At 46.1% G+C, this 25,440-nt stretch overlaps 1 protein-coding gene across 1 annotated transcript in view; it reads left to right on the top strand.

Moving 5' to 3' along the window:
- The first annotated feature begins 310 nt into the window (after positions 1-310).
- The window catches only part of exoc4 (exocyst complex component 4), a 119,769-nt gene continuing 94,639 nt past the window's right edge, over positions 311-25,440 (top strand). Inside the window, exons 1-7 of the mRNA XM_084447796.1 lie at positions 311-411; positions 3,739-3,928; positions 6,094-6,288; positions 16,690-16,880; positions 20,549-20,658; positions 24,976-25,070; positions 25,149-25,303. Coding sequence (XP_084303922.1) covers positions 332-411; positions 3,739-3,928; positions 6,094-6,288; positions 16,690-16,880; positions 20,549-20,658; positions 24,976-25,070; positions 25,149-25,303 — 1,016 coding nt within the window. The 5' untranslated portion in view covers positions 311-331. The remainder of the gene's footprint in view (positions 412-3,738; positions 3,929-6,093; positions 6,289-16,689; positions 16,881-20,548; positions 20,659-24,975; positions 25,071-25,148; positions 25,304-25,440) is intronic.

The following is a 25,440-nucleotide window of genomic DNA, read 5'->3' on the forward strand; positions in this document are numbered from 1 at the left end:
AATATATATATTTATAATATTAATCTAGCTTTAGTTAGGGACATTGCTAATAACGTAAATTGGTAGAGCAGAAAGCCAATGTCCTAACTATCCCAAAAGAGAGATTTCCAGCATGTGAAGTAATTTCCCAGTAGCCGGTTTTCCTGCTGTTTCGCCCATGCATCTCTATCTCAGGGCTTGTGCAAAAACACGGAAAAGAACAGCATCAGCACCAAATCAATTGCAAACTACAACACCCAAAACATCCATGTTTTTTTCTTTAAGATCTAATTGGTTCGTGTATGCCCCACGTGGTTTGTCATCTTCCTGTTTGGGTGCAGTCGCTGGAAAAATGGCTACTGAAACAGGGAGATACAGGAGCGCTGTCAACAAAAGCAAAGATCCTTCGGGTCTGCTCATCTCTGTTATAAGGTAAGTTCCCTCAAATTATTGTTGACTTTGAATACTTACATTGGGATGCTTTTTTGCCCGTTTCTTCCAAGGACTTATCATTGGACAGGCTAACTTAGCTATGCTAACCTGCTCACTTGCTAGCCACATCCTGTTCTGTCAAAACTGTTTTATTGGAAAATGAATACGCTAACAGTCAGTTTTAGCTAGCTAATGTTAGTATGGGCTATAACTAATGTTTCCATTTTCAACAGCTGTGCTCAGGGATTTGATTCTGTTCTGTGTTCAATGTTAGAGGGAACAAGCCGCTGCTATGCTAACGCTCACCTATCCTAACGTTCAGCGTGATTTGACAGGTGTCAATCAAACCCGCCAGGCCGCAAGGATGCGTCTGTGTCTGTGTGGGGTCCGTATGGCCCGAAAGGGAAATATGTTGACTTGGAAGGTCTCCCTGTACTCCCTGTACCCTTTCCTCAATAAAAAGAAGACAATGGCCGCTGTTAAAGTCTTGTCCAGGCTTGGATTTGAACCCACGTTCAACAAGCTCTCCCAGTTGCAGTTGTGAGGTAGACACGCTGACAGTTGCACCAATAAGGACCTCCCTCTTGGAGGCACTGTCAGCGCTCCTTTGAGGAGTGAGTTTCATCAGCTACTCTCACGTTTCACGTACGTTCATGCCTTCATCTGTCACCACCTGGGTCTTTTTTCCCATTGCCAAGTACATTTCGCGTTACATAAAAATGTGCATGTGCTTGGTGTCTCAGTAAAAGTATAGTCTATTCTAGGTTACTCAGGAGCCAGTTTTCTTTCTAAATCCACAGAGTTCTGAGGTTTATGTATTTAGTAGCTCTGTGCTTGTTCTAAATGTCAGGATTCTCATAGGTTAGTATTGGGGTTTATTGGTGTATTGTGGTACAATTATCATTAGTTATAGTCATTGTATTCAATGACAACATAGATCAGATTTCATTTCATTTTCATTTCAAACCTTTATACTCGTGAAGTACTGAGGTTTCCCTCATCTACAGTGATGACGTGTTTACACAGAGACACAAATCAACAAAACAAATGCAATGTACAATAATAATTAAAAACAATTACAGGTTGAAGTACATAGGTCTATCTTGGTTAATACAAGAAGATTGATCTAGGAAAGCAGTTTTGTGTTGTGATATTTTGTTTTGGAAATGCACGTGATTGCTGGCGCACAGTAGACGCAGAGAGGAGGGGAGAGGGGTTCCCTGCCTTCTTCCCTCCACTATCTCAGTCTTATGTCTCCTTTTACTGCACAACAAATAGCTACAATAATAGCCTAGGTCTAAAACAAATGATTGACTTGTCCTATATAAATCACAAGGCAGATGAGTGGTCTTAGCCCACCAGCACATCTTGACAGTGAAGCAAAAAAACTGCTTGACTTAAAGAATCTCAGTCGATTGATTCAACTGGTCGACTTTCATGCCCTATACTAGCTACATTAGTTAGCTAGCTTGCTTCTAGAAGCTACAGTATCATACACAACACCCACTGTCTGGAACGGCAACTGTTATGAAATGCTACACTGTAGTGCTCTGTCTAAATGTTAGCTGAAATAAAAAGCATAATATCGGTTCAACAAAATATCCACATCATAAAATTGCGGTTTAATGATTATGTAATAATTGTTACAGGCCTAATCAGAGATAGAGTATGGCTAGGAAGTAGGTTTTCAAACCATGAATAAGTTAATCCTTCTTTCACGTTTGGAGTGTGGGCATGCACTCAGGCTTGTGGTCTGACATAGGAAGTCTGTTGGCGAACTTTGCTCAATATGGGCTGCAGGTTCCGACTGCCGAATAGAAACGACACCGGCCCTGAAAGGGTTTATAGTGTACAATTAACCTACCAGTTCAAATATTGTTCACCCACCCTCCCAGAACCTGAGATGCCTGTATCGAACTGGTCGCCAGAATGAATGGGGAAATATATTTAGCTCCTGAGCCCCAACTGAAAGGCTGCCAATGGGCGGTGCTTTTAACTACACTAATTGACTCCAAACTGCTCAGAACAAGGCTAACTGGATTCTGTAGGCCAAGAGGAATCCAATGGTGTCCACCTCTTGACATTTAGCCAATTTCACTGTCCACTAGATAGACGAGAAGACGACCAATGGGCTTTTACAAATTACAACCTAAATGCACAGGTTGCAAGTGGGATACCCAACTGAACTGACTGTGTCTATAACGAGAGAAAATAAACTCAAAACAGCTTTTGTTTGTGTTTGCTTGATGCTGTGGGACGAGACAAATCCATTGATGTCTCTCTTCACATTTGCTCAGTGTCCCTGATCGTTGGGATACGCTCCCAACTGAATGGGAGTAGTTATAGTCGCTCACTATATTTCACAACATAGATCAGATGATTCTTATTTAGGTACAGTAGTTCAGATGGCTCTTATTTAGGTAGTTCGATCATGTGGATAGATCAGAGATAAGAGTATGGCTACAAAGAGATAAGAATGGTGAGAAAGTTAGTCATGCCGCTAGGTGTGTTCTGTGGGATTTGGTGGTAGAATGCAGATCTGTGCACTTTATCTCTGCTATCACTGATTGGCTATGCGCGTAGAGGCTAATGCCACAGGCGCAATGCGTATCTCTGAATAGCACGGTCGTTCTGAAGCCCAGCTCTGCGTAGCTCCTGGATGCTCTGGAGATCCACGGTCGATCATTAGCTGAGGGCTTTTCATATTTCATTCAACTTCCTGTACGCTGATGACATTGATCATGGGCAGGCGACGACAGATTCGCCGTGCACTTATTCCATTTGCACGTGTGTTTTGTGGTGCGTACGGTGTTACTAACTCACCAAAAGGGTTACTAACTCACTCTCAAGGGGAATACATACTGCTGAAGCTCTCTCTCTTTCCAGATCTCAGCTTAGAGACTGAGGGGAGGCCTCGAGACATACAGATCTCTTCAGGGGGGCCCACCAGGACCTCTCTCTTATATCTCTGTGGCTCACGCTGTATGGGAAACAGAAGACCACATACTCCGAGGGTTATTCTGAGTGTTCTAACGTTCTGTCATTTAAAAGGGACGCACCCCCACAGAATAGTGGCAAAGAGAACCTTCTGTAGGCTTATCACTGTTTTCAGGATGGAAACAAAGTGGCTTCCTCTATGCCTCTCCAGTCTTCTTTTTCAATTACATTTTAAAAGTGAAAGTACTCTCCTGTCTCTATACTTTTACCTGTCCAGATGTATGTTCGATCCGTTATTTCTCCAAGGAAGGCACAAAGGAACGTTGCATCCTAGGGGTTCAAACTCATTCGCTGGCTCTCTCTCTCTGCTCACCCCCCACCCCTGTGTAGGACCCTGTCCAGCAGTGACGATGTGCAGGACAGGGAGACGGAGAAGGGCCGTCTGGAGGAGGCATTTGAGAAGTGCGACAGGAACCTGGACGAGCAGATCGTCCAGCACTACGCAGAGCTCACCACCGCCATCCGCACCTACCAGAGCATCACCGAGCGCATCACCAGCTCCCGCAACAAGATTAAACAGGTGAGCAGAGTAACGCGCCCACACAACACACACACACACACACACACACACACATACATACTGTAGACTAGGGGTGGGAATCACAGGGTAACTCACGATACCATAACCTTACGATATTTTGCCCCCGGAACCGATGGTATCACCAGGGGTGATTCTAGGATTAAACCTTTAGGGGTGCTGACCCCCTAGAGCTCAAACTGATTAGCCAATGTGCACATGTGTGTGTTACTGTGCACATGTGTGTGTTACTGTGAACATGTGTGTATTACTGTAATTAGCAGTTGTCAATTTATTCAGCTACTCTCTGCTGGCTGATCATTTTAGACCAGTTAATAAAAGCATTTCCTCTTATACATCATCAACTATTCAATTATGTGACTAGAAAGACATTAACAGATCTGAGAAAATGTACTTTAATGAGCTGAGCCACAAAATCTGGTTTACAATGGTATTATGCAAAATATTAATTAATCATTATTACCTATTAAAAACTAAGTCACGTACCGCATTAAATTAAAACTTAACTCAATTTATCCATTTTTTATTTGGTTTCAGTGTAGAGCTTTCATCAGAGCACTGTAAAGCACTTGTACTTCTGTAAAGCATTTAATGTGGGGAAAAACACATAGCATCCAACAATCTGTCCACTTTCTCACCTGGTTCTTCCTGCTCCTGCTCTCCCTCTCTGTCCTCTCTCTCCATCCTCCTCTCTCCTTCTGTCCTCTCTCTCTCTCCATCCTCTCTCCCTCTCTGTGCTCTCTCCATCCTCCTCTCCTTCTCTCTCCATCCTCTCGCCCTCTGTCCTATCTCTCCACCCTCCTCTCTCCCTCTTTGCACTGACAATCACACACAAACATTATGTTCAACTAGAAAATGACAATCTGATCAAGCAAAGAGTATTTGTGATGTAAATAAATTTAAGATGAGGTTCCACATTTGATAACAGTATATCAATGAACTGCTTAGTTATGTGAAATCATTGTGGAGGCCACTGCAATGATCAGAATGTGGGCAAAAACACAAGCACTTAGTAACTACTACAACTTACTACAGTACGTTGTCTTGACTACTTGTTCACTTTCTCACCTGGCTCTTGCTCTCTCTCTCGGTGCACTCCATCTGGCTCTCCTTCTCTCCCTCTATATCCTCCTCTCTCCCTCTTTTGCTGTCAACCAAAAGGCAAACATAACAACCATAGTATTTATAATCTCATAAGATTATGAATATTTATAGATGGGATGATCCATATCAATGTACTGTAACATTATTCTAATAAGTTATTGGGTTGCTGTGGGCAATCCAGTCAGTTAACATCTATTTTGACCTTACTCTCTCACCTGAAAAAAAAGTCGGAAATAAAGTGCCAAAAGGCTGAACTGCCCAGAAAGCAGCCTCTGTAAAAGAAAGAAGTGAAAATCGATACGAAATCGCCGTATCGATATTTTGTCCCACCCCTACTGTACACACAAACAGACATGCGCAGACACAGACACACGCGTGACTGGCACAATCATTGACCAGCGCCATGATCAGTGTAGAACAACAAGCACATCTTTTCACCGTCCTTCACTGATAAGCCACCTCTATCAAAGGTCTTGCTACGCTATCATCTAATTATTGCATATTCATTAGTCGATCTAATTTCCATTTGAGCAGAAGCACAGTAACAAACTTAGCAGTCAGATGAGGTCATCCCAGGGGAAGTCAATCAAAGCCCTTCAGAAATCAAAGTGAATCACACACATACTCACACACACACACACACACACACACACAGTGTGTAGTTATTTGAATAATAATTGTTGTATATTTTAGTGAGGGTGATGAGTGATAGTCCCAGGAAGTCAAAGATAGCAGCAGGCAGGCTGAGGGTGATGGCCTGGCTGATTCCTCTAGAGTGTTTGTGTATCTCTAGAGTGTTTGTGCGTGTGACGTGTGCGTTCGTTCATGGCTCTGACACCCTCCGTAGCTGATTGGGCCTCTGAGACAGCTTGTCAAGAGCATTCCACAACAGCTTGACGCCAGTCCGGTCTCGCCGGGCACTGTTTGAGCACGTTGTAAAAAAAAAACCTGTCAGTGCTCGAGAGCCTCTGTGCGTCATCCCATCGCCCTCCTACTCTGTCACCATATGTCTCACCTTCATGATGTCACCTGTCCCCTCCCAGGTGAAGGAGAACCTGCTGTCCTGTAAGATGCTGCTCCACTGCAAGCGGGACGAGCTGAGGAAGCTGTGGATCGAGGGCATCGAGCACAAGCACGTCCTCAACCTGCTGGACGAGATCGAGAGCATCAAGCAGGTCCCCCAGAGGCTAGAGGCCTGCATGGCCAGCAAACACTACCTGCACGCCACCGACATGCTGGTCAGTGTGTGTGTGTGTGTGTGTGTGTGTGTGTGTCCCAATACAAAAATTATAACTTTGATACGGTACCTGCTAAAAATATCTCGATGGCAATACTGAAACGATACTACGGCAAAAACCTAAAACATCAGGAAAAGTAGGCTAATGGAATAGTACAATGTCAGGTGTAGCCTACTGATCTCAGTGTCTGCTGAGGCAGAGCAGGAATGTGAACTATTTATACTAAATAAATTACATATGTAATTTTATTATTTTATTCATTCAATTAAAAAAAAAAAAACTTTGTAAAATAATAAGCTTGAGATGCTGCAATTATAAACTGAGAGTGTCTGCTCTGCTCCACTAGTCTGACACTCCGATTGAATTGGCAATTGAATTGTCATTCAGGGGCTGGAGCCAGGCTACTGATCCCTGTCCTTCACTCAGTCCGCGCGTCCTTACGTTCTTGTGTGCGTGCGTGTGCGTGTGTGCGCGCGTGTGTGATTGCAAGTGTCTTGCTTGGGATACGGCACCACAAATGATTCCCACAATGCTGCGCGTGACACCGTGAGTCCTGGAAAGGCAGAGTCTTCAGATTCCGACCTCTTTTGTCTGTTCACTTTTCTAATGCTACTTAGTTGTACAACAGCAGGCGGTGTTCCTGTTCAAGCACACCTATGTACCTAGCATTTCATCCTAGTTGTGCAAGCTTCAGCGGATGAAGGGCTGCTGTTGTGTGTGTGTGTGTGTTTGTGGGTTTGCATGTTTGTGTGCATGTGTGTATGTTAGCGTTCGTGTGTCTGTGTGTGGGTGTGTGTGCATGTGTCTGTGTCTGTGTGTGTTTCTCCATGTGCGCTCTGCAGGGGTGCCCAGGATGATACCGGGTACACACCAGGTGATCCCTGTCTCCTTCCTTTCCTCTCTCTAACTCCACCCCCCCTCCCCACCCCCACCCCCTCCCAGTCTCAGGTAATTGGCCTCCTCTCTCAGCCAGGGAGCTGGAGAGAAATGTCGGCCCCAGGAAAGGATGTGGGGTGGGGGGGTCCTGGGTGTCCAAAGACCCACTGGGACTCTGTTGGTGTGTGTGGGTGGCTGGCTGGGGCCAAAACTTTTAATGGCCTGCTGTGTAAGTTAGGCTACTCTGCAGGATTGCCCACACAGCTCATTCTGCTGATGCATACAGTAACGCACCGCTCGGCCAGACTGAGATCCCTTGATAAGGGCTCTGTAGGGGAACACCTTATTAGTGGACTCCTCTTAGGGATGCACCGATAGATCGCTCGGTGACCGGAATGGGTGGGAGGATTTTCAACTGATTGGCCAAGATCGGTTACCGCCCGATCCGTCTCATATATCTGATTCAGAGTTGCAAATGCATTTTCTATTTATTTATGCTAGAAACGTTATCTTGCACTTTTTATCCCCCCCGTTTCTAACTTGCTATACGATGTCTGAGAAGCATTTTTGCTGATTATCAGCAGAGACGATCTCTCCCTGCTCAGCGGTGCCTGTCTCACACACACACACACACACACACACACACACACACACACACACACACACACACACACACACACACACACACACACACACGTGAGGAGACTGCTCTGAGTGGAGAGGATGCCACGCTCAAAGGTTTGGTTGCCTACTAAGACGACATGTTGTTTGATGTAGTTTAGAGTAACGTTAGGTACCTAACGTAACTTGCCTGATTCGCCTATGGAACATTACCTCGCAAATGCATGCAGCGATTATCCTGATGAATAGCTTTCACTTTCATAGTTGCGTCATTTTTTCAAAATAAAAGTAATCTGTTTCTTTCACATGTTGTGAATATTGAGGGGATGTATCCCCTGCATGCTGCAATTGTTAATCGACAGTGATATGGGGTTGGCAGAGGCAGCGCACGTCACTTCGATGCAGCTTTGAAGAGAATGTAAGTTATTTAATAGTCAGTGTTTTATTATGAACATACAAATGCATTTCAGTTTTACCCCATGGTAGTTAGTGAGGGATGAGACGACCTAACACTCCCCCCACGCACACACGCACACACACACACACCTACCTGCTGGCACCCCCCTTAGAGTCCCGCATGCACCAGAGAGGCCAGTGATGGGCTGTCACACAAACACGGCTCCCCTCCATCCCACTCTCCTCTCCTCTCCTCTCCTCTCCTCTCCTCTCCTCTCCTCTCCTCTCCTCTCCTCTCCTCTCCTCTCCTCTCCTCTCCTCTTTTCATCTGTGAGCCTCCCTCTATCTTAATGCATTGGAGGCCTCATGTTCGTGATTAGCCTGACAGGCAGGTCTCCCTAACCATGAGTCACACGCACACACACACGCGCGCGCACACACACTCACACACATACACACATGCAGGGGTTATTATAGGGTGGCTGATCATGCACTGCATTAGCACATCTACCTGATAATGTGACTCCCATTTGCATCAACACACACTTGACCCCCCCCCCCCCCCGGCTTGCCATGGCGATACACACACTCCAGAGCATACTCTCCAGAGCGCTATCATCTAGCCATTAGAGCCCTCCAATAAACCAGACCAGGTCCAGCCTGGCTTATGTGCCTGGCTGGCTTGTTTATGTTCAGGACTGGTAGGATGGAAGCTAGTCATGCCACTGAAATAGCTGTGAATTGAAATGACATGAAATAATGTCTGATAAATTAAGATAGGTCTTCTATGCCTGGACATATCAGTTCCAATGCTTCCAATGCTAATCCAGCACAATAAGAGCGGGATGGCCAGTTAGCTCATGAGCTCACAACAACTAGCAGCAGCTTCCATAACATTAATGGTAGCGGTCAGTGGCTAAAGCAGTTACACTGGTGATTCCTGTAACGTTAGTTTTTTTGCTGCAGTTGGTTCAACTTCTGTTTCTGGACAAAGGTAAGGGATAAACCCAGATGACACAAGGCTAGCGGACCTACAGCAGGTCCCCGATGGACGAGCTGGCGGACCTCCGGCCGAATCCGCTGGCGGGTTCCTGGCCATTTGCATATCGAATGGCAAGTGGACCTCTGGTGGATTATTAGCGTCAGGGACAGCGGTCCGCTAGTAATCCGAAATGCTCCCGCTATTGCTCCACCACCATTCCACCTGTAGTTTATTGTCTATATCCTAGGCCCATTGGCCCTAGGCTTATGGATTTCTATTGCTAAATTAACTTACTCTGAAATTTTTTTGGGTTACCCTTCTTTTCAAAGTCCCCCAATTACTAAACATTTACCTGGTAAATACATGCAAAGTATAGCCTAATATATAATGGGTAATTACTGAGACACCTACACTGTACTGTATACTGTAGGTATAATTTCAAAACAGGAGTATTTCAATTACTGCACATTAATTCAATAACTGACATGGCACCACCAGGTAACCACATTTTTACATAACTTCTATAACACCCAGTGACAAACACAAATGACAAATCACAATATGTGAAAAGACAAAACCCATGCATTATCAATTTTGTTAGACTAACTGACATTAAAAGTAGACACATTGCTTAAAATATGTAAACTGTATAAACTTGTGATCATGATATGATGCCGAGTCCAGTTTCTTAAGTGAGAGAAGACCATACATTTAATAAGCATTATTTGACCATTCAGTTCTCTTCACTTACAAACAAACAGTGAGTGTGTGGTCTCTGAAATAACAAAGAAATATAATATATAACTAACAGAAATACTTACACAAATCTATCTATCTATCTATCTATCTATCTATCTAAGTCTATCTAAGCCCGTTGCTGCCCTCCTGGGGCCGAAAACAGTAAATGCAGTCTATCACCGGTAATACACGTTTGTAGCCAACTACAGCCAAAGTACAGTTACTCTTAGCTACCAATAGCCTATAGCCAGAGATTAAATGATAATAGTATGAAGAAGCTATCAAAATCCCTACCGAAGCCATAGCTAGCAACATAGGCCTAACACTAATCTACCGGGCATTTCTAAGCAATGATAAAACATTGTGGTAGAGTCTCACCATTAATGGATTGAACCAGTACCCTTTCATCACCTTGTTCAAATATAATTATCCCTCACACTGTTATCCATCTCTATACTAATAAAATACTTACAACTAAAGAGCTACAACACAGTAGCTGGCGGCTAGGCTAACGTTACGTTAGCTAGCTAACATCAACGATAGCTAGCTAGTTAGCTAACCTTAATGTGTCAGCTAGCTAAGATAGCTGCCGTAATGTAATGTAGCGTTAACGTTTGAGTAGCAAATGTTCCCTCAATACACCGGACATTTTTTTTAAATCTTTTTATGTGATGTTTGTATAGAGCTTTACATTTTGAACCAGAATTGCCTAGGCTATGTAGGGGTGGGACCTATGCCCACCCTCCCATTGTTCTCTGTAAAGCGCATTGTGTTGCTTCTGTGTACTGTATGAAATGCGCTATATAAATACAGTTTTGATTGATTGATTGATTGAATTTACCTGACCTGTCCGGGGCGTCGTGTTGAGCTGGTCGACAGTGACTATGTTGTTCAAGACTACCCTCCAGTGACGGTTGCAAGCAGAATTTTGACGGTATCCCAACCGAGTTCCAATTTTACCATCAGAAAAGCGACAGGGCAGGGCTTGAGCGCATGCGAATGCTAGTGCAATTCCGCTTGGAGACCGCTATCTGTGTGCTATATGGGAAAAGGTTGGAGTGAAAGGATGAATGTGTGGAGGGTTGGAGTATAGTCCCATAAAATAATCCCCATCGGGTCTGGAACCCTGATGTCCCGGGGGGGTGGGGGTTCCAATACTTTCACCGCTACTCTACTTGTGCGGTGGAGATCGGTGGGTTGATTTTGGTGTCCTTCTTTATTTTGGTGTGCTGGGACTACTGTCTCTTGTGGTGCCAACAGAGAAATGCAGGTCAACATTGATCGGAGTAAGGGAGGAAGGGAGGGAGGGAGTGACAACTAGACAAATGCTATCCTAGGTGCTGGCTTACAGCCATGCACAAAAAACATTTGCCACAGTAAAGATTTATTAAATGCAAACAGACAAGGCCATTACCACGGCTTTTAATGAACAGAGAGAGTGAGGAAGAGAAGAGGGGATAGAGCTAGGGAATGAGGGAGAGGAAAAGAAACTAGGAGAGGGGGAGTTAGACAGAGAGAGGGGGGGCAGGGGAAGAGAGAGAGAGACTCCCTAACAATAAACACAGTGTACTACTACTTGCCAGAACTCACAAGTGCATCTCCTTTCTAAAACAAGCGACTAAGAGCATAATTTAGTGCTGAAGGCAAAGTGAAGAATAGCAATCTAAAAATACAATAGGTGCTTAAGAGGGAGGATTCTGGTAGTACTTCTTGAAGAGGTTTTTAATTTTGAGCCTGTGGCGAAAGATGGGCATCGACTCTGCTGTTCTGACGTCAGTGGGCAGTTCATTCCACCACTGCGGGGCCAGGACAGAGAAGAGCCGTGACCGTGTCGATCGACCGGAGGGGCCCCCGGAGTGACGGGGCAACCAATCGCCCCAAGGTAGCAGAGCGTAGTGGTCGGAGGGGGGTGTAGGGCTTGACCAAGGCCTGGGGGTAGGGAGGAGCTTTTTTTTCCATTGCCCTGTAGGCTAGTACCAGTATTTTAAACTGGATGAGAGCTGCTAGAGGGAGCCAGTGTAGGGAATGGAGAAGGGAAGTTGTGTGGGAGAACTTGGGGTCGTGACGCTGGGGTCCCAGCAAGGAGGGAGTTGTAGTAGTCCAGGCGGGAGATGACAAGGGCCTGGATGAGCACCGGTGCCATTTCGTCAGTGACGAAAGGGCGAATCCTCCTGATGTTGTAGAGCTGGAATCTGCAAGAGCGTGTAACGGATGTGATATGTGCTGAGAACGACAGTTGGTCGTCCAGGGTCACACCCAGATTCCTTGCAGTCCGCGTTGGCATCACCACTGTGTCATCACACACACACACACCATATAGCCTAAGTAATAATATTCGGTAAAGACAGATCAGCACATTATTACAAATAAACATTTAGACCAACTGCCCCAACAGTACAGTACAGGCACGGGGAGTGGGCAGAGAGAGAGAGAGGGACAGACATCCACAATCCGTCTGATTTAGCAGTGGAGCTCTTGCTGACATCCTCTCATCCTCAGGGTACCATCTGACTAAAGTAAGCGTGTCTGGAACCTGTTCCTGACTAGATCAACTCCTGATGCATTAGTGTGAAGCATAGCCGGTCGTTCAGCCTTCAGCCTAATTGTCTACTGTTTTGCAAAGTCATGGACACTGCAAAATCTGCAGTGAAAGGTGTGTGTGTGTGTGTGTGTGTGTGTGTGTGTGGTCATTATATGACAAAAGTTGAAATATGGTATTGAGACTTTTTGTGTCATGTATTTAGTTTGACACTTTGACATGGTTTGGTGAAGGTTTAGGTGGCCTTCAAGTCTAGAGTGCTAAGGTGATTTAGGCCACCATTGGGCTCTGGCCCATCCATCCATCCATGGAGTTGTGTGATGATGATCGGGCCAAGGAGGAGGAATCGTGACTGTTTACGAGCGTGACCATAATGTAAGCAGTTATCATCCTCGTTCACCAGCTTTGAATTGAGCTTATTTGAACTGGGTCGCTCTCACACAGTGTTATGTGCAGTGGTCTATCGGCCTCCCAGGTACAATTAGGACTTTGTAAATTACTTTTCTGCTTTCCTGGCTGACATTATGCCTAAATATGACCGTGTCCTTATTGTTGGGGACTTAAATGTTCATGTGTGTTGTCCTGATAAGCCAATGGCAAAGGAATTTCTAAACCTTATTGACTCTGATTTACAGATTTTTCCTGTGCTGTCTGTTCCCACAAAAGAACGCAGACACACACTTGATCTCGTTTTAACGTATGGTTTGCCTGTTCTTCACCTAGAGATTGGTGACACAGTGCTTTCTGATCATATGCCCGTTTTATTTGAGGTTGCTCTTGCCTGTAACCCAGCTAAACCTCACACTGTTTCTCGGTGCTGTCGTATTACTGCTGCTCAGTTCTCGACTGTTTTCAATCAGCACTGTGTCATTCCTGAGTCTCTGCGTAACAATACAGAGGAACTTGGCTCATGGCTTCATGCCATCTGCCAAACCGTTTTAGACACTGTGGCCCCGTTAAAAACCAGGCAGCAAAAAAATAAATCTGAGCCCTGGTTGAATGAGACGACTTGTGCTGTCAGGCGCGAGGGCCATAGAGCTGAGCGCAAGTGGAAAAGGGACAAACTGCAGGTGTCGTTTCAAATGTTAAGGGACTGCTGGCGTCATTATCAGAAAACTGTGAAAGATGCTAAAATAGAATACTTCTCTGAGATGATTCTGTCAAACTGTCACAAGCCCCGTGTTTTCTTTAAGACCATCGACTCATCGACCATCTTAATCCACCGCAGACTGTCTGTATCGAGGCCTCCCTTGCTGTTTGTGAAAACTTTCTTCACTTTTTTATTGATAAGGTCTCTTCCACTAGGGCTTTAATCTTACCCCCTGTTTATGACCCTTCAGTCTCTGTCCCCTGCCCTGCTGTTTTTGACAGGTTTGTCCCCGTGACCCTTCAGTCTCTGTCCCCTGCCCTGCTGTTTGTCCCTGTGACTCTGTCCTTTTTACAAAAGATCGTTGGCGTTTTGAGGCCCTCAGGTTCTCCTAATGATGCTGTCCCTCCTCGACTTTTTAAAGAGGTTTTCCCCACCGTAGGACCATCTGTCCTTGCAGTTATAAACAGTATGTGTGCAGGTGTTGTCCCTGAACATTTTAAACATGCAGTAGTGCAACCTCTGATCAGAACCTGGTCTGGATCCCACAGTCCTCGCTAATTTCAGGCCTATTTCCAAACTGCCTTTTCTTTCAAAAATCCCTGAGAAGATAGTTTATACTCACTTAATGGCTTTTCTGAAAGAGCACAATACTCTCGAGGTTTTCCAATTTGGTTTTAAAACCTTGCACAGCACCGAGTCAGCTCTGTTAAGAGAGTTTAATGATATCTTACTGGCTACTGGCGCTGACTGTGTTATACTTGTGCTTCTAGATTTAACTGCTGCTTTTGATACAGTGGATCATGAAATCTTGATCTCTCGCCTAGAGCGGTGGGTGGGCATCAGGGGCACAGCACTGGAATGGTTCAGATCCCTATTTGGCAGATGGAACTTTCTGTGTCAGCCTTGGTGACCGTGTCCTCCTCTGCTCCTCTCTCGTGTGGGGTCCCACAGGGCTCAGTTCTTGGCCCTCTCCTCTTCTCTCTCCATTTGCTCCCGCCTGGTTCTATACTGAGGAAGGATGTTATTTCATTCCACTGTTAGGCAGATGATAGTCAGATTGATGTGCCACTTAAAGAGAATGACTCGTACTCTCAGTCATACTGTCAGATCGTTATTTAAGTGTCTGGACGACATAAAGGATGGCTCTTAACTTTTTAAAATTTAATAAAGAAAAGACAGAAGTGATGATTTTTGGTAGCACCTCTGTCCCCCCCTCGTAGATCTGGGTTCCTTGGCCCAGTATGCCAAGCCTACTATCACAAATCTAGGGGTCAAAATGGACTCTGACCTTATGCTCGATAGCCAGATCAGGGCTGTTGTTAAATCAAGCTTCTTTCACTTGAGGCAGCTAGCAAAAATTTAAGTCAATTCCAGGGCTTAAAAACAAAATTATTTTTCAATCGGTTCGCTCCGAGCAGAACCAGCATATTTAACGTTTCCGTTCTCGTGTTCCGCCACCAACATAGCGTTCCTGAACCGGTTAAGAACGAAAAATAATGTTCCGGGGGTGTTAGCCTATTAAGACTCTATAGGCCTACAGTATTTCTTGTAAGGTATAATCAACAAGTCTAGGGTTGTGGTGGCCTTATTGCCAACAATATTAGCCTTGATGTGTTCTGTAGTGTAGCCTTGTTGATTATCTTACAAAAAATACTCAACATTAGTCCTATTCCCGTATGCCCTTAATCCACACCGTAAAATATGCGCAGGTCTATCATACTGTAAGTCATCATCATAGCTCATCATCCTTTTAAAAAATATTTTCTTGTACTGTTGCTGCAAGCTATTTTATTCTGCGCCTGTAGGCCTATTGTTTGTTTTTATTTCGTTTTATAATGTTTTATGTTATTTATTTATTATGTATTAACTTATGTCTTGCCACCTATCTGTACAGCACTTTGGCTCGACCACAGTCGTTTTTAAATGTGCTCTATCAATAAAAGTTGAGTTGAGATAGCAAACAAAAATATTCTCATGGCGATACACATTTCAGAGACATCCACCAGACTGCTGCTGCTTGTATGCCTATACGACAGCAAATATAATTTAGTGCAAAACATTTAATAGGCCTATCTCTTGATCACTAGGCCGATAAAAAGCCTTTACCTGACTGGAAGTTATAGCCATTCAACGGAGCGCTTCGTTAGGCCTACTCGTGGCCTATTCAGACGGCACTATATGGTATAGGCTACGATGGATCCACACGCTAATAATCTCTAACCATACCATAAACGTCTGAACTAGGCTATGGTGTGTTGTTGTAATATCTAAATCTCTTCCTTTCGCTAAGCAAGCATTTAAGATCCTGACTGTGAAATAACAGATTTAGGGGCCTAGGCTGCATTACAAAAACAGGACAAGATGTAGGCTACAAATTTAATACATTTAATTTAGCCTATTCGACCATAAAAGGCTCAGCTTTTTTTTCTTTTCTTCTTTTTTACAATTATTTTAAGTTATATAGGCCTACTACAAAGAACGAAAAAATAACGTTTTTAACCGGTTTTAAAGATTTCAAATTAACGTTTGTTCTGGAACAATTAAAGACCATTTAGTTTTCGTTCCTGTTTCTGTTCCTCGTAAAATACCGTTCGTTTTCGGTTTTCGTTTCCGTTCCTTGAACCGGTTCGGAGCCTTGGTCAATTCTGTCGAGGCAGCACTTTGAGACAGTAATCCATGCCTTTGTCGCCACTCGGCTGTATTATTGTAATGCACTGTATATGGAGGTTAGTGGGTCCTCCATCGCCCGCCTTCAGATGGTACAAAATGCCGTAGCGCGTATTGACTGGCACGCGTAAATATGAGCATATTTCCCCCATTTTAGCCTCACTCCATTGGCTGCCCATACGTTTTAGGATTCATTTCAAAATTCTGTTCTTATTTTTTAAATCCCTAAATGGTCTTGCCTCACCCTACCTCTGAGCTGCTCCTCCCTTATACACCCATCCGTTCTCTCAGGTCAGCTGATCAGCTGCTCCTGAGTACCTAAAACTAAGCGTAAGCTCAGAGGGGGCCGCGCCTTCGCTGTTTAAGACCCTAAATTGTGGAATGATCTGCCTCTCCACATTAGACAGGCCTCTTCACTGTCTGTCTTCTGACTTCACTGTCTAGATGTGTTGAGGTGTAATCCTGTTCCTGTTCTTCCCTGCGGGGGTGCAGGTATCAGCGGTGGAGTCTCTGGAGGGTCCCCTGCTGCAGGTGGAGGGTCTGGGGGACCTGCGTCTGGAGCTCCACAGCAAGAAGCTCAACATCCACCTGGTCCTCATCGACGAGCTGCACCGCCACCTCTACATCAAGTCCACCAGTCGCCTGGGCCACAAGAACAAGGAGAAGGGACGCCTCGCTCAGGGGTGAGTCTGGGGGGAGGAGGGGGGATGCCTCGCTCAGGGGTGAGTCTGGGGGAAGGAGGGGGGATGCCTCACTCAGGGGTGAGTCTGGGGGAAGGAGGGGGGATGCCTCACTCAGGGGTGAGTCTGGGGGAAGGAGGGGGGATGCCTCACTCAGGGGTGAGTCTGGGGGAAGGAGGGGGGATGCCTCACTCAGGGGTGAGTCTGGGGGGAGGAGAGGGGACCCCTCACTCAGGGGTGAGTCTGGGGGAGGAGGAGGGACCCCTCACTCAGGGGTGAGTCTGGGGGAGGAGGAGGGACCCCTCACTCAGGGGTGAGTCTGGGGGAGGAGGAGGGACCCCTCACTCAGGGGTGAGTCTGGGGGGAGGAGAGGGGACCCCTCACTCAGGGGTGAGTCTGGGGGAGGAGGAGGGACCCCTCACTCAGGGGTGAGTCTGGGGGAAGGAGGAGGGACCCCTCACTCAGGGGTGAGTCTGGGGGAGGAGGAGGGACCCCTCACTCAGGGGTGAGTCTGGGGGAAGGAGGGGGGATGCCTCACTCAGGGGTGAGTCTGGGGGAAGGAGGGGGGATGCCTCGCTCAGGGGTGAGTCTGGGGGAGGAGGAGGGACCCCTCACTCAGGGGTGAGTCTGGGGGGAGGAGAGGGGACCCCTCACTCAGGGGTGAGTCTGGGGGAGGAGGAGGGACCCCTCACTCAGGGGTGAGTCTGGGGGAAGGAGGAGGGACCCCTCACTCAGGGGTGAGTCTGGGGGAGGAGGAGGGACCCCTCACTCAGGGGTGAGTCTGGGGGAAGGAGGGGGGATGCCTCACTCAGGGGTGAGTCTGGGGGAAGGAGGGGGGATGCCTCGCTCAGGGGTGAGTCTGGGGGAGGAGGAGGGACCCCTCGCTCAGGGGTGAGTCTGGGGGGAGGAGAGGGGACCCCTCACTCAGGGGTGAGTCTGGGGGAGGAGGAGGGACCCCTCACTCAGGGGTGAGTCTGGGGGAGGAGAGGGGACCCCTCACTCAGGGGTGAGTCTGGGGGGAGGAGAGGGGACCCCTCACTCAGGGGTGAGTCTGGGGGAGGAGGAGCGACGCCTCGCTCATGGGTGAGGAGGAGGCAGGGGAGAGCGGGGGGACTATGGGAGAATTTGTGGCGGGGGTAAAGGGGGGGGGGGGGCTTTTTGGAAAGTATGGACTGCCCAAAAAACACGATGCTGCTGTACCTTTAAAGGCAAAGGCAAACTAGCCAGCAAAGCTAATTTATTCAGGGGATGGGGGGACGGTAAAAGCGATTAGAATGATAAAAGGCGTGTTTCTGCTAGTCAGTGGTCTAGAGACAGCCCACGTGTGGGTGAGAGGAGTAACTCACACACTGTTAAGTGTCGTCAGGACTGTTAGCTGACAGCAACCATCTCATTCCTGTGTACCAAGATGCAAAAGCACGTAACGCATTAGCCTAATGCAGGTGGCTGACCTCAGCAATGGAGTGTGCGTGTGTGTGTAGTGCACAAGTGTGTGTGGGTGTGTGTGAGATCCAGTGTTTGCGTGTGCTGTATGTGTGCTTCAGTGTTTACGCTTCTGTGTGTGTGTCCAGTGTTTGTGTGTGTGTGTGTGTGTGTTTTGAACACCACAGTAATTGCGTTGCTGTGCCGTGTTGAGGTGGGTTGATTTATTAGTCGGGGTCAGAGAGTGACAGGTTATAGCCCCTATAGTGGGACTGCACAAACCACAGCGCACCTCCATACGTCCCAGTCACTTAGCAGCGCCAGGGTCTGCACTCTGCACTGCAGAGGCAGGCGGCATTGTTTACCAGCGGGGCTCAGACTTGCTAAATGGCTCATTGTGAAGCTCCCCCATCCTCACACATAAATGTTGTTGTGGGAAGCAGGCCTCCGCCCATGTATGCATTTTGTTGGTGTAACCGAGTTGAAATGGTTGAACTCAGTCCTCTGCATTGAAGAGTAACCTTTTTGGTGATGTAACTGCTAGTGGGTTCTATAGCTGTGTTCAAAATCGTTCACTCATTCACTCACTCCCTATGTAGTGTTCCCCATATAGTGAACTACATGGAACAATTAAACAGTTTTCAGACACTACAGGGAACGTCATTGCGTCGGATATTCACGGACGCAAGCAAGCAGATGCGCCCAGTATCACGTATACAAACCGAGCACTGATGGCAGCAGGTTGAAATGTACTCAGGTGGTATTCAGTTTCCATGTTCAGTTTTGAATGTTAAATCCCAAATAAATTGTTGAAATTCTAATGATGTGCAAGTGTGGTTTTGTCAACTATGATGCTGTATGCTAATAGCAAGATGTAAAGTTGCACAATAAGACTGTGATAGCCAGTTAGCTCACGACAGCTTCCATAACATTAACGGTAGCTGTCTGTGGCTAAAGCAGTTAGCTAGCGTTACAACGATGATTCCTGTAGCCATTTTGATGCTGGTGGTTCAACTTCTGTTTCTCAGGCATAAACGGAGGCAAACTCAAAACTCACATTGGCAGCAAAACAGCTACAGGAACCATGGAAACGTTAGCTGACTGCTTTAGCCACCGATAGCTACCATCTTCTTCACGTCTTCTCCTTCGGTAAAACACGATAGCGCTGCATTGTGGTATACGGGAGAAATTGTAGGGTACATCTTCTGTTCACTCAACAGAATTGTGGGTATTTTGTAGTGGACTATATAGTGAATGAAATTAATAGAGAATTCGAACACTAGAAAAAAATGTTGGACACTATATAATGCACTATGTAGGGAATAGGGAATGGTTTCGAACACAGTTTATGGCAGGTGGTCATGTATCAAATCAGAGGACCTGGGTGTGATTTCAGTGTGGGCAAGTTGCAGGAGGAAGTGATACAGACGAGTGATTACATGTCCATCAGAGTAGTGCTCCAACAACTAGATCGATATTATTTTGTTTTACATGCATACAGTAGAAAGATAAGATAATACTGTTTGCGGAAACAGCAAATAAATCAAGCTGATATCTACAGTATGTAAAGCTGAATTGACCCCTCATTCTAACGAAGAGCCAACGTTATAATTTTTTTTTTTTTTTTTTTAAACAGTCAGGATTTGAACCTGCGCTGAAGCGGGCGACTCCAGTATTCTATGTTCTAACCACTGCACTATCTGGCAGTATGAAAAGTTTAGCAGAAGACCTAAAGATGAAGTGAAGAGAAACGGGCAGCTTTTGTTTTAATTTGTGTTTCTGCCCAGTGATTCAAACTTTTATTTTGAAATTCGGATCCGCTCCAAAATGTAATCGGTTCTAAGTTGGCCCATGCTACTCCCCTCCACCAGATTTTCACGGATTTTTTGTGTAATCCTGCTAAAGAACAAATCAACCAATCAACAAACGCAACCAAAAACATATCCTTCCCTGGTCACTGGGCGAAGGCAACTAGGCAGGAGTGTGTGTGTATGTGTATGTGTGTGTGTGTGTGGTCCAGCACCATTTCAGCTTCCTCTGATGTACAGTAACATCACGTTGGTGATGATGATTATGGTAATGATGAGTTTTGAGTCGGTGATGAAGATGATGCTACAACGATGACAAAGATGAGGAGGACTATCACGACCGTGATGATACAACGATGATGTTGAATAGATTGTTAAAACAATGACTGATGATGACGATGATGATGATGCTGATGGTGTCCCTCTATCTTCTCCCTCCAGCCCTTCAAACAAAGACACGTCTCCTCTGCCTGTATTGGACGTGAGCAGTCTGTCCACCCCCCGCAAGCTGATGGACTCTTCCCAGTTTAGCACCCCTGGCACCACCAGTGGTAAGTCCCTGGCCATGCCACTAGCCAGATAGAGGGGTGACAGAGGAGAGAATGCTTGGGGTACAAAATGGGAGAGGTACAGGGAGGGGAGGGGGGCCGGTGTAAAACTTTAACAGTGCTACAAAGACATTGTGGGGGGAAAAAAGAACAATGGACCTCATTCCTGAACATTTTCTGTGTCTTCTTAAATGTTTGCTTACGAACTTCGTAAGACCAACCCTAAGGGTGTATTCACACAGACACTATTTAGTGCGCAGCAAACGAGCTTTGGGCCCGAGAGCGCTTCGTTTAGGCCTGTGTGAACACAGCAATCGCGCTCAGGTGCGCACCAAAACAGCCGCACCGAGATCCTCCAGAAGAGGTGGTCTCGGAGTGGCTTCAACCGAATTCTTGTGCGCACCAGTTATGGTGTGAAAGCGCGCGACCTCGGACCGACGCAACTACCTTGTGCACGCCACATGTTTGACCTAAAAAGTTTTTCATGACACTTGCACCCGCCCCCAGAAAGATATTGACCAATCACTGAGCCTTTTCATGTGACTTGTGGTGCTGCATTTGGACCAGAGTAAAGAAAGTGCTGTGTGAAAGCGAACCGCAGTAGCTGAGAAATTAAACAATGCATCACTTTCGCTTTTGGTGCACATCAATGGTGCACATTAACATATGTAAATACGCCCTGAGAAAGATCCCCGCCGGATTCATGAATGTGTGGAAATGTGTTCTTAAACTGCCAAAGTGTTCTCAGCTGTGCTCCCCTTCTTAAGTTGAATGCGTGTTCTCGTACACCTGAATTTGCATACATAAACGCCCCTCCAGCTATTTACTACAGGGTCATGTGCACACACAATCCCCAGACAGCGCGGAACAAGTTCATTGATGTTCACGTGCAAATTTGACGTTTTATTCGTCACGCAACATACCAGTAAAATGAGCAGTGAGATGTTTCTCCGCTGGCTCTTATAACGTGCACACTGCAAGGGGAAAAAAACAATAAAAAAATAACAATAGAAAACAAGACGGTATATGGACTTTTAATACAAAATATATAGCCTACATGAAAGGGATGGGATGTGCTGAGAGCAGATGATTAAATTGTACAGTTTAGTTAAATGCATGAGTAGGCTACTTGTGGATCTTGATATGCCCTATCTATATTATGTAGGCCTATATCATATATTTTAGTTATGGATATGTATATGTTTATTTACACAATGTAGATGTGTCCATTCTGTCGACTATGGAATATAAGGTGCTGTTGTGCTGAGTCTGAGTATAGCAAGTTTAGTGCTTATTTATTAATTCACTGCCATTTGCAGTGTTTGTGTAGAGCTTTTATTTATTTTAGGACACAACGATGCCTCGTAGAATCATGACTATAAATGTGAAACGTAATTGGAAATTATACAAATATTCTCGTATTTATTGTTATTATTTCAAGCCTAGGATGACTGTAGAATTGATGTGAATGCACTCACCTCGGATTTCTCATAAATTCAGCCCTTGCGAACATGGGCACACTCGAATCTGGCCTACCTACGACTGCATTTCCATGTTCTTAAATCCTGTTCTTACATAAGAACAAATCCCAGATAAGAAACCATTCAGGAACGCCAGAATTGTCCCGGGAACTTCGTAAGTGGAGTTAAGACATTTCTTCTGAACTTTTTCTTAACTGTGTTCAGGAATGAGGTCCAATGGGTTGAAAAATGTGTTGGAATGTTGGAACAACAGCTCTCTGTTGATGTTCACAGTGATTGTGAACTGATTAGCGTGAAGCTCACCACTGCCTGTACATGCATTAACATGTCATTTGCGATGCATTCCAGAGAACACACGCACGAGCGCACACACACACACACGCACTGTTTTACCCCGCACACATCACACTTTTATTACCCCCACCCCCCACAGCCAGCCGAGTACAATTACAGCATCATTAGAGCTTCATCACGGCCCCTACCTCCCCGCAGTGACATCATCATCATCATCATCCCGGCCCTGCCATACGTGCCATTAGTCACCATGAATCACTGTCAGCACAGTCCAGGGGTGCAGCGTTCATTATCCTCACAGCTCATCTGGGAGTCTGGGAGAACGCCACAGTGTTCAGTACCGTGAGAGCGCCCTCAGTGTCGTGCGTCCCCATAGCTGCACTGTGCACAATATTTCTGATTTCCACAGCGTTTATCTCCAGGCTGCGCGGGCCCCCGGACACAAGCGAGACGATTAAAGGAAGTCAATCTTGTAACCACTCTCCTCTAGACGAGCCATTTTGCTCTACTGCTGTTTGTTATTGTACCGCTGGGCACACTGCGCCTTCTCCAAGACTCGCAGGAGTCATGCTGTGGGCTTCACCCTTTCCTGCTAGGCACCATCTCACTGGCCCAGTCCCAATGTCCCCCCTAAACCCTCAAGCCCTGAGCCCTCACAGACTTATTGACGTCACCTGGTGAAGTGATCGAGTGTGAGAGGCTGCAAGGGCTCGAATTGGTATAACAAGGGAATGGGACAGCACTTGTGACATCACATTACATTGACGTGAAAACATATTTCTTACTATTGTGGGCATGGGGCTTTTTTTTAAATCAATTTGTAAATTGTACATGTTTTTCTTGTAGGCCTTCGTGTAAATTAATTTTGGCTGAGTCAAATCCCCTTTACATTATCAGAACTCTCTGTGTTACCCTCAAAACATTTGTTCAACTTGAAATCATTTCATTTTGTGGTCATATGCGATCGCATCTGCGATCAAATATCAACCCAACCCAGTATTTGTTAGTAGGATCGCATCGATCCTACATTACTGCCTGTGATTCTTGTTTGTGATGAATCCAAAAGTATTAACTTAAGAATGATAATATATTATGTATACACATTCCTGCACCTCACAACTCTTTCCATATTCATATTGGAAATCTCAATTCAAAGAACACTGCACCAAAATGGGTAATTAATGTCATACTGCTTTTAACTGGGCAATCATATGATTTAGAGCAACAGAAATCGATGTAAATTATAACCATAGCCTACATATTTTTAAATAAATCACATTATACAAACCCATGGGGTTAATAACCCATACTTAAAAATAATGAAACCAAATTAATTATAAGGCTACTTGTGCAGATAAGCAAGTCCAGCTGAAAACATGAAAACATATTTTGTTCTGTAACGTGAACGTTACGGTTGGTTGATCTGTCCGTGCTTGTTTATTGGCTGTTCTTCAGGTAGCCCCGTGTTTCACGTCACGACGCTATGAACTGTGGGTAATTCCCTTGGGCTAAGTCTGCAGAAATGCAGACTTACGGGAAGGGGCCATAAAGGGCTCAAAATGGCTGCCGGAGAGCCCTCACGCACTTGCCGAGTTGACATTGGGACACCCCTAAGCCCTCGCGGACTTCGCGGGAGCGCGCTCTTAAGTCTGCGAGTCTGCAAGGGTGGACATTGGGACTGGGCCACTCTCTCCGTCTCCCTCCCTCGGCCTCGCTCTCTCTCTCTCCCTCCATTTCGTTCTCTCCTCTTCATCACTGCCCTCCCCCCCACCATCCTTGTTTGCCCACCCCAGCTGTGCCACCCACATGCCACCCTCCCCCATTTCCAACTCATAAGACAGCCCACATCCACCCCCCCCTCCCCACTAGCCAGTTGATTACTCTCCCACCATAATTGTTCATTACTCTCTCCCACCATAAGAGTTGATTAGTCTGTCCCATCATAATTGCCTCTGTTCATGTGTTGATTCTCACTAATACAGGTAGAGAGGCTTGTTAATTTGCACCCAGGGGCCCCGAGTCCTTCCCCGGCACTGAACTGTGCATTAGCTTAAAATGCTAGCAATTAGCCAGCGCTAAGTGCTACATCGCGCTAGCGAAAACAGTCAGGAAGCTAGCAGCCGCTTCCTTTGACGTCAAGTCGGTAGCTTTTGTCTAATGGCCTCGCCCTCTGCACACCTCATTTGCTGTAGATGGAAATTGTCATTATTACGCAAATTATAGTCATGCCATGAAAATGTAGTCTCTTAGCTTTTAGCCTGCTTTGATGGGATTTGGAGGTTGCACGCGTGGGATTCATGGCTTTGTTCTGCCACTCTCAATTTAGCTGCTAATGCAGCTAGTTCTGATAGAGGGAGGAGGAAGAGGGATGAGGATGCAGGTGTGGAGAAGAGGGAGGAAGAGACAAATTAACTGTTGATTTTGCTATTTAACTTTCTCCAAAGAGTGGCTCTAGAGAGGACAAGGGAAAGTTGTGGGAGCGCTGGGTTGATGATTATTGCTTCCTTCCGTGTGTGTGTGTGTGTGCGTGTGTGTGTGTGTCCAGTTCGTGAGCTGCAGGCACAGCAGGAGGCTCGCGAGGAGCTACCGGAGGTGGACCCAGAGGAGAACAGTGCAGAGTTCATGGGGATCCTCATCAAGGTAGGCACACACACACACACCTGTCTGCATAGTAAAATGAGATACTGTATCTAGTGAGGGATCGTCCTCCTCACCCAGGGCCTGGCGAAGCTGAAGAAGATCCCAGAGACGGTCAAGGCCATCATGGAGCGCCTGGAACCTGAGCTGCAGCAGATCCTCAAGAGGTCCACCACCCAGATCGCTGACCACGCCTACCAGAGAGGGGAGAACCTGGCTCAGGAGAGCCAGCCACGGTACGGAGGGAGGGAGGGAGGGAGGGAGGGAGGGAATAAAAAGATTGAGAGCGAGAGAGCGAGAGAGCGGGGAGGCGGGTCAATCTCTCTGTGGCTTTGACCAACTCAGAGGTGAAAGGGTAGGTATGGAAAATGTT

The sequence above is a fragment of the Borostomias antarcticus genome, assembly GCF_949987555.1.
Source record: "Borostomias antarcticus genome assembly, chromosome: 13".
Taxonomy (NCBI): domain Eukaryota; kingdom Metazoa; phylum Chordata; class Actinopteri; order Stomiiformes; family Stomiidae; genus Borostomias; species Borostomias antarcticus.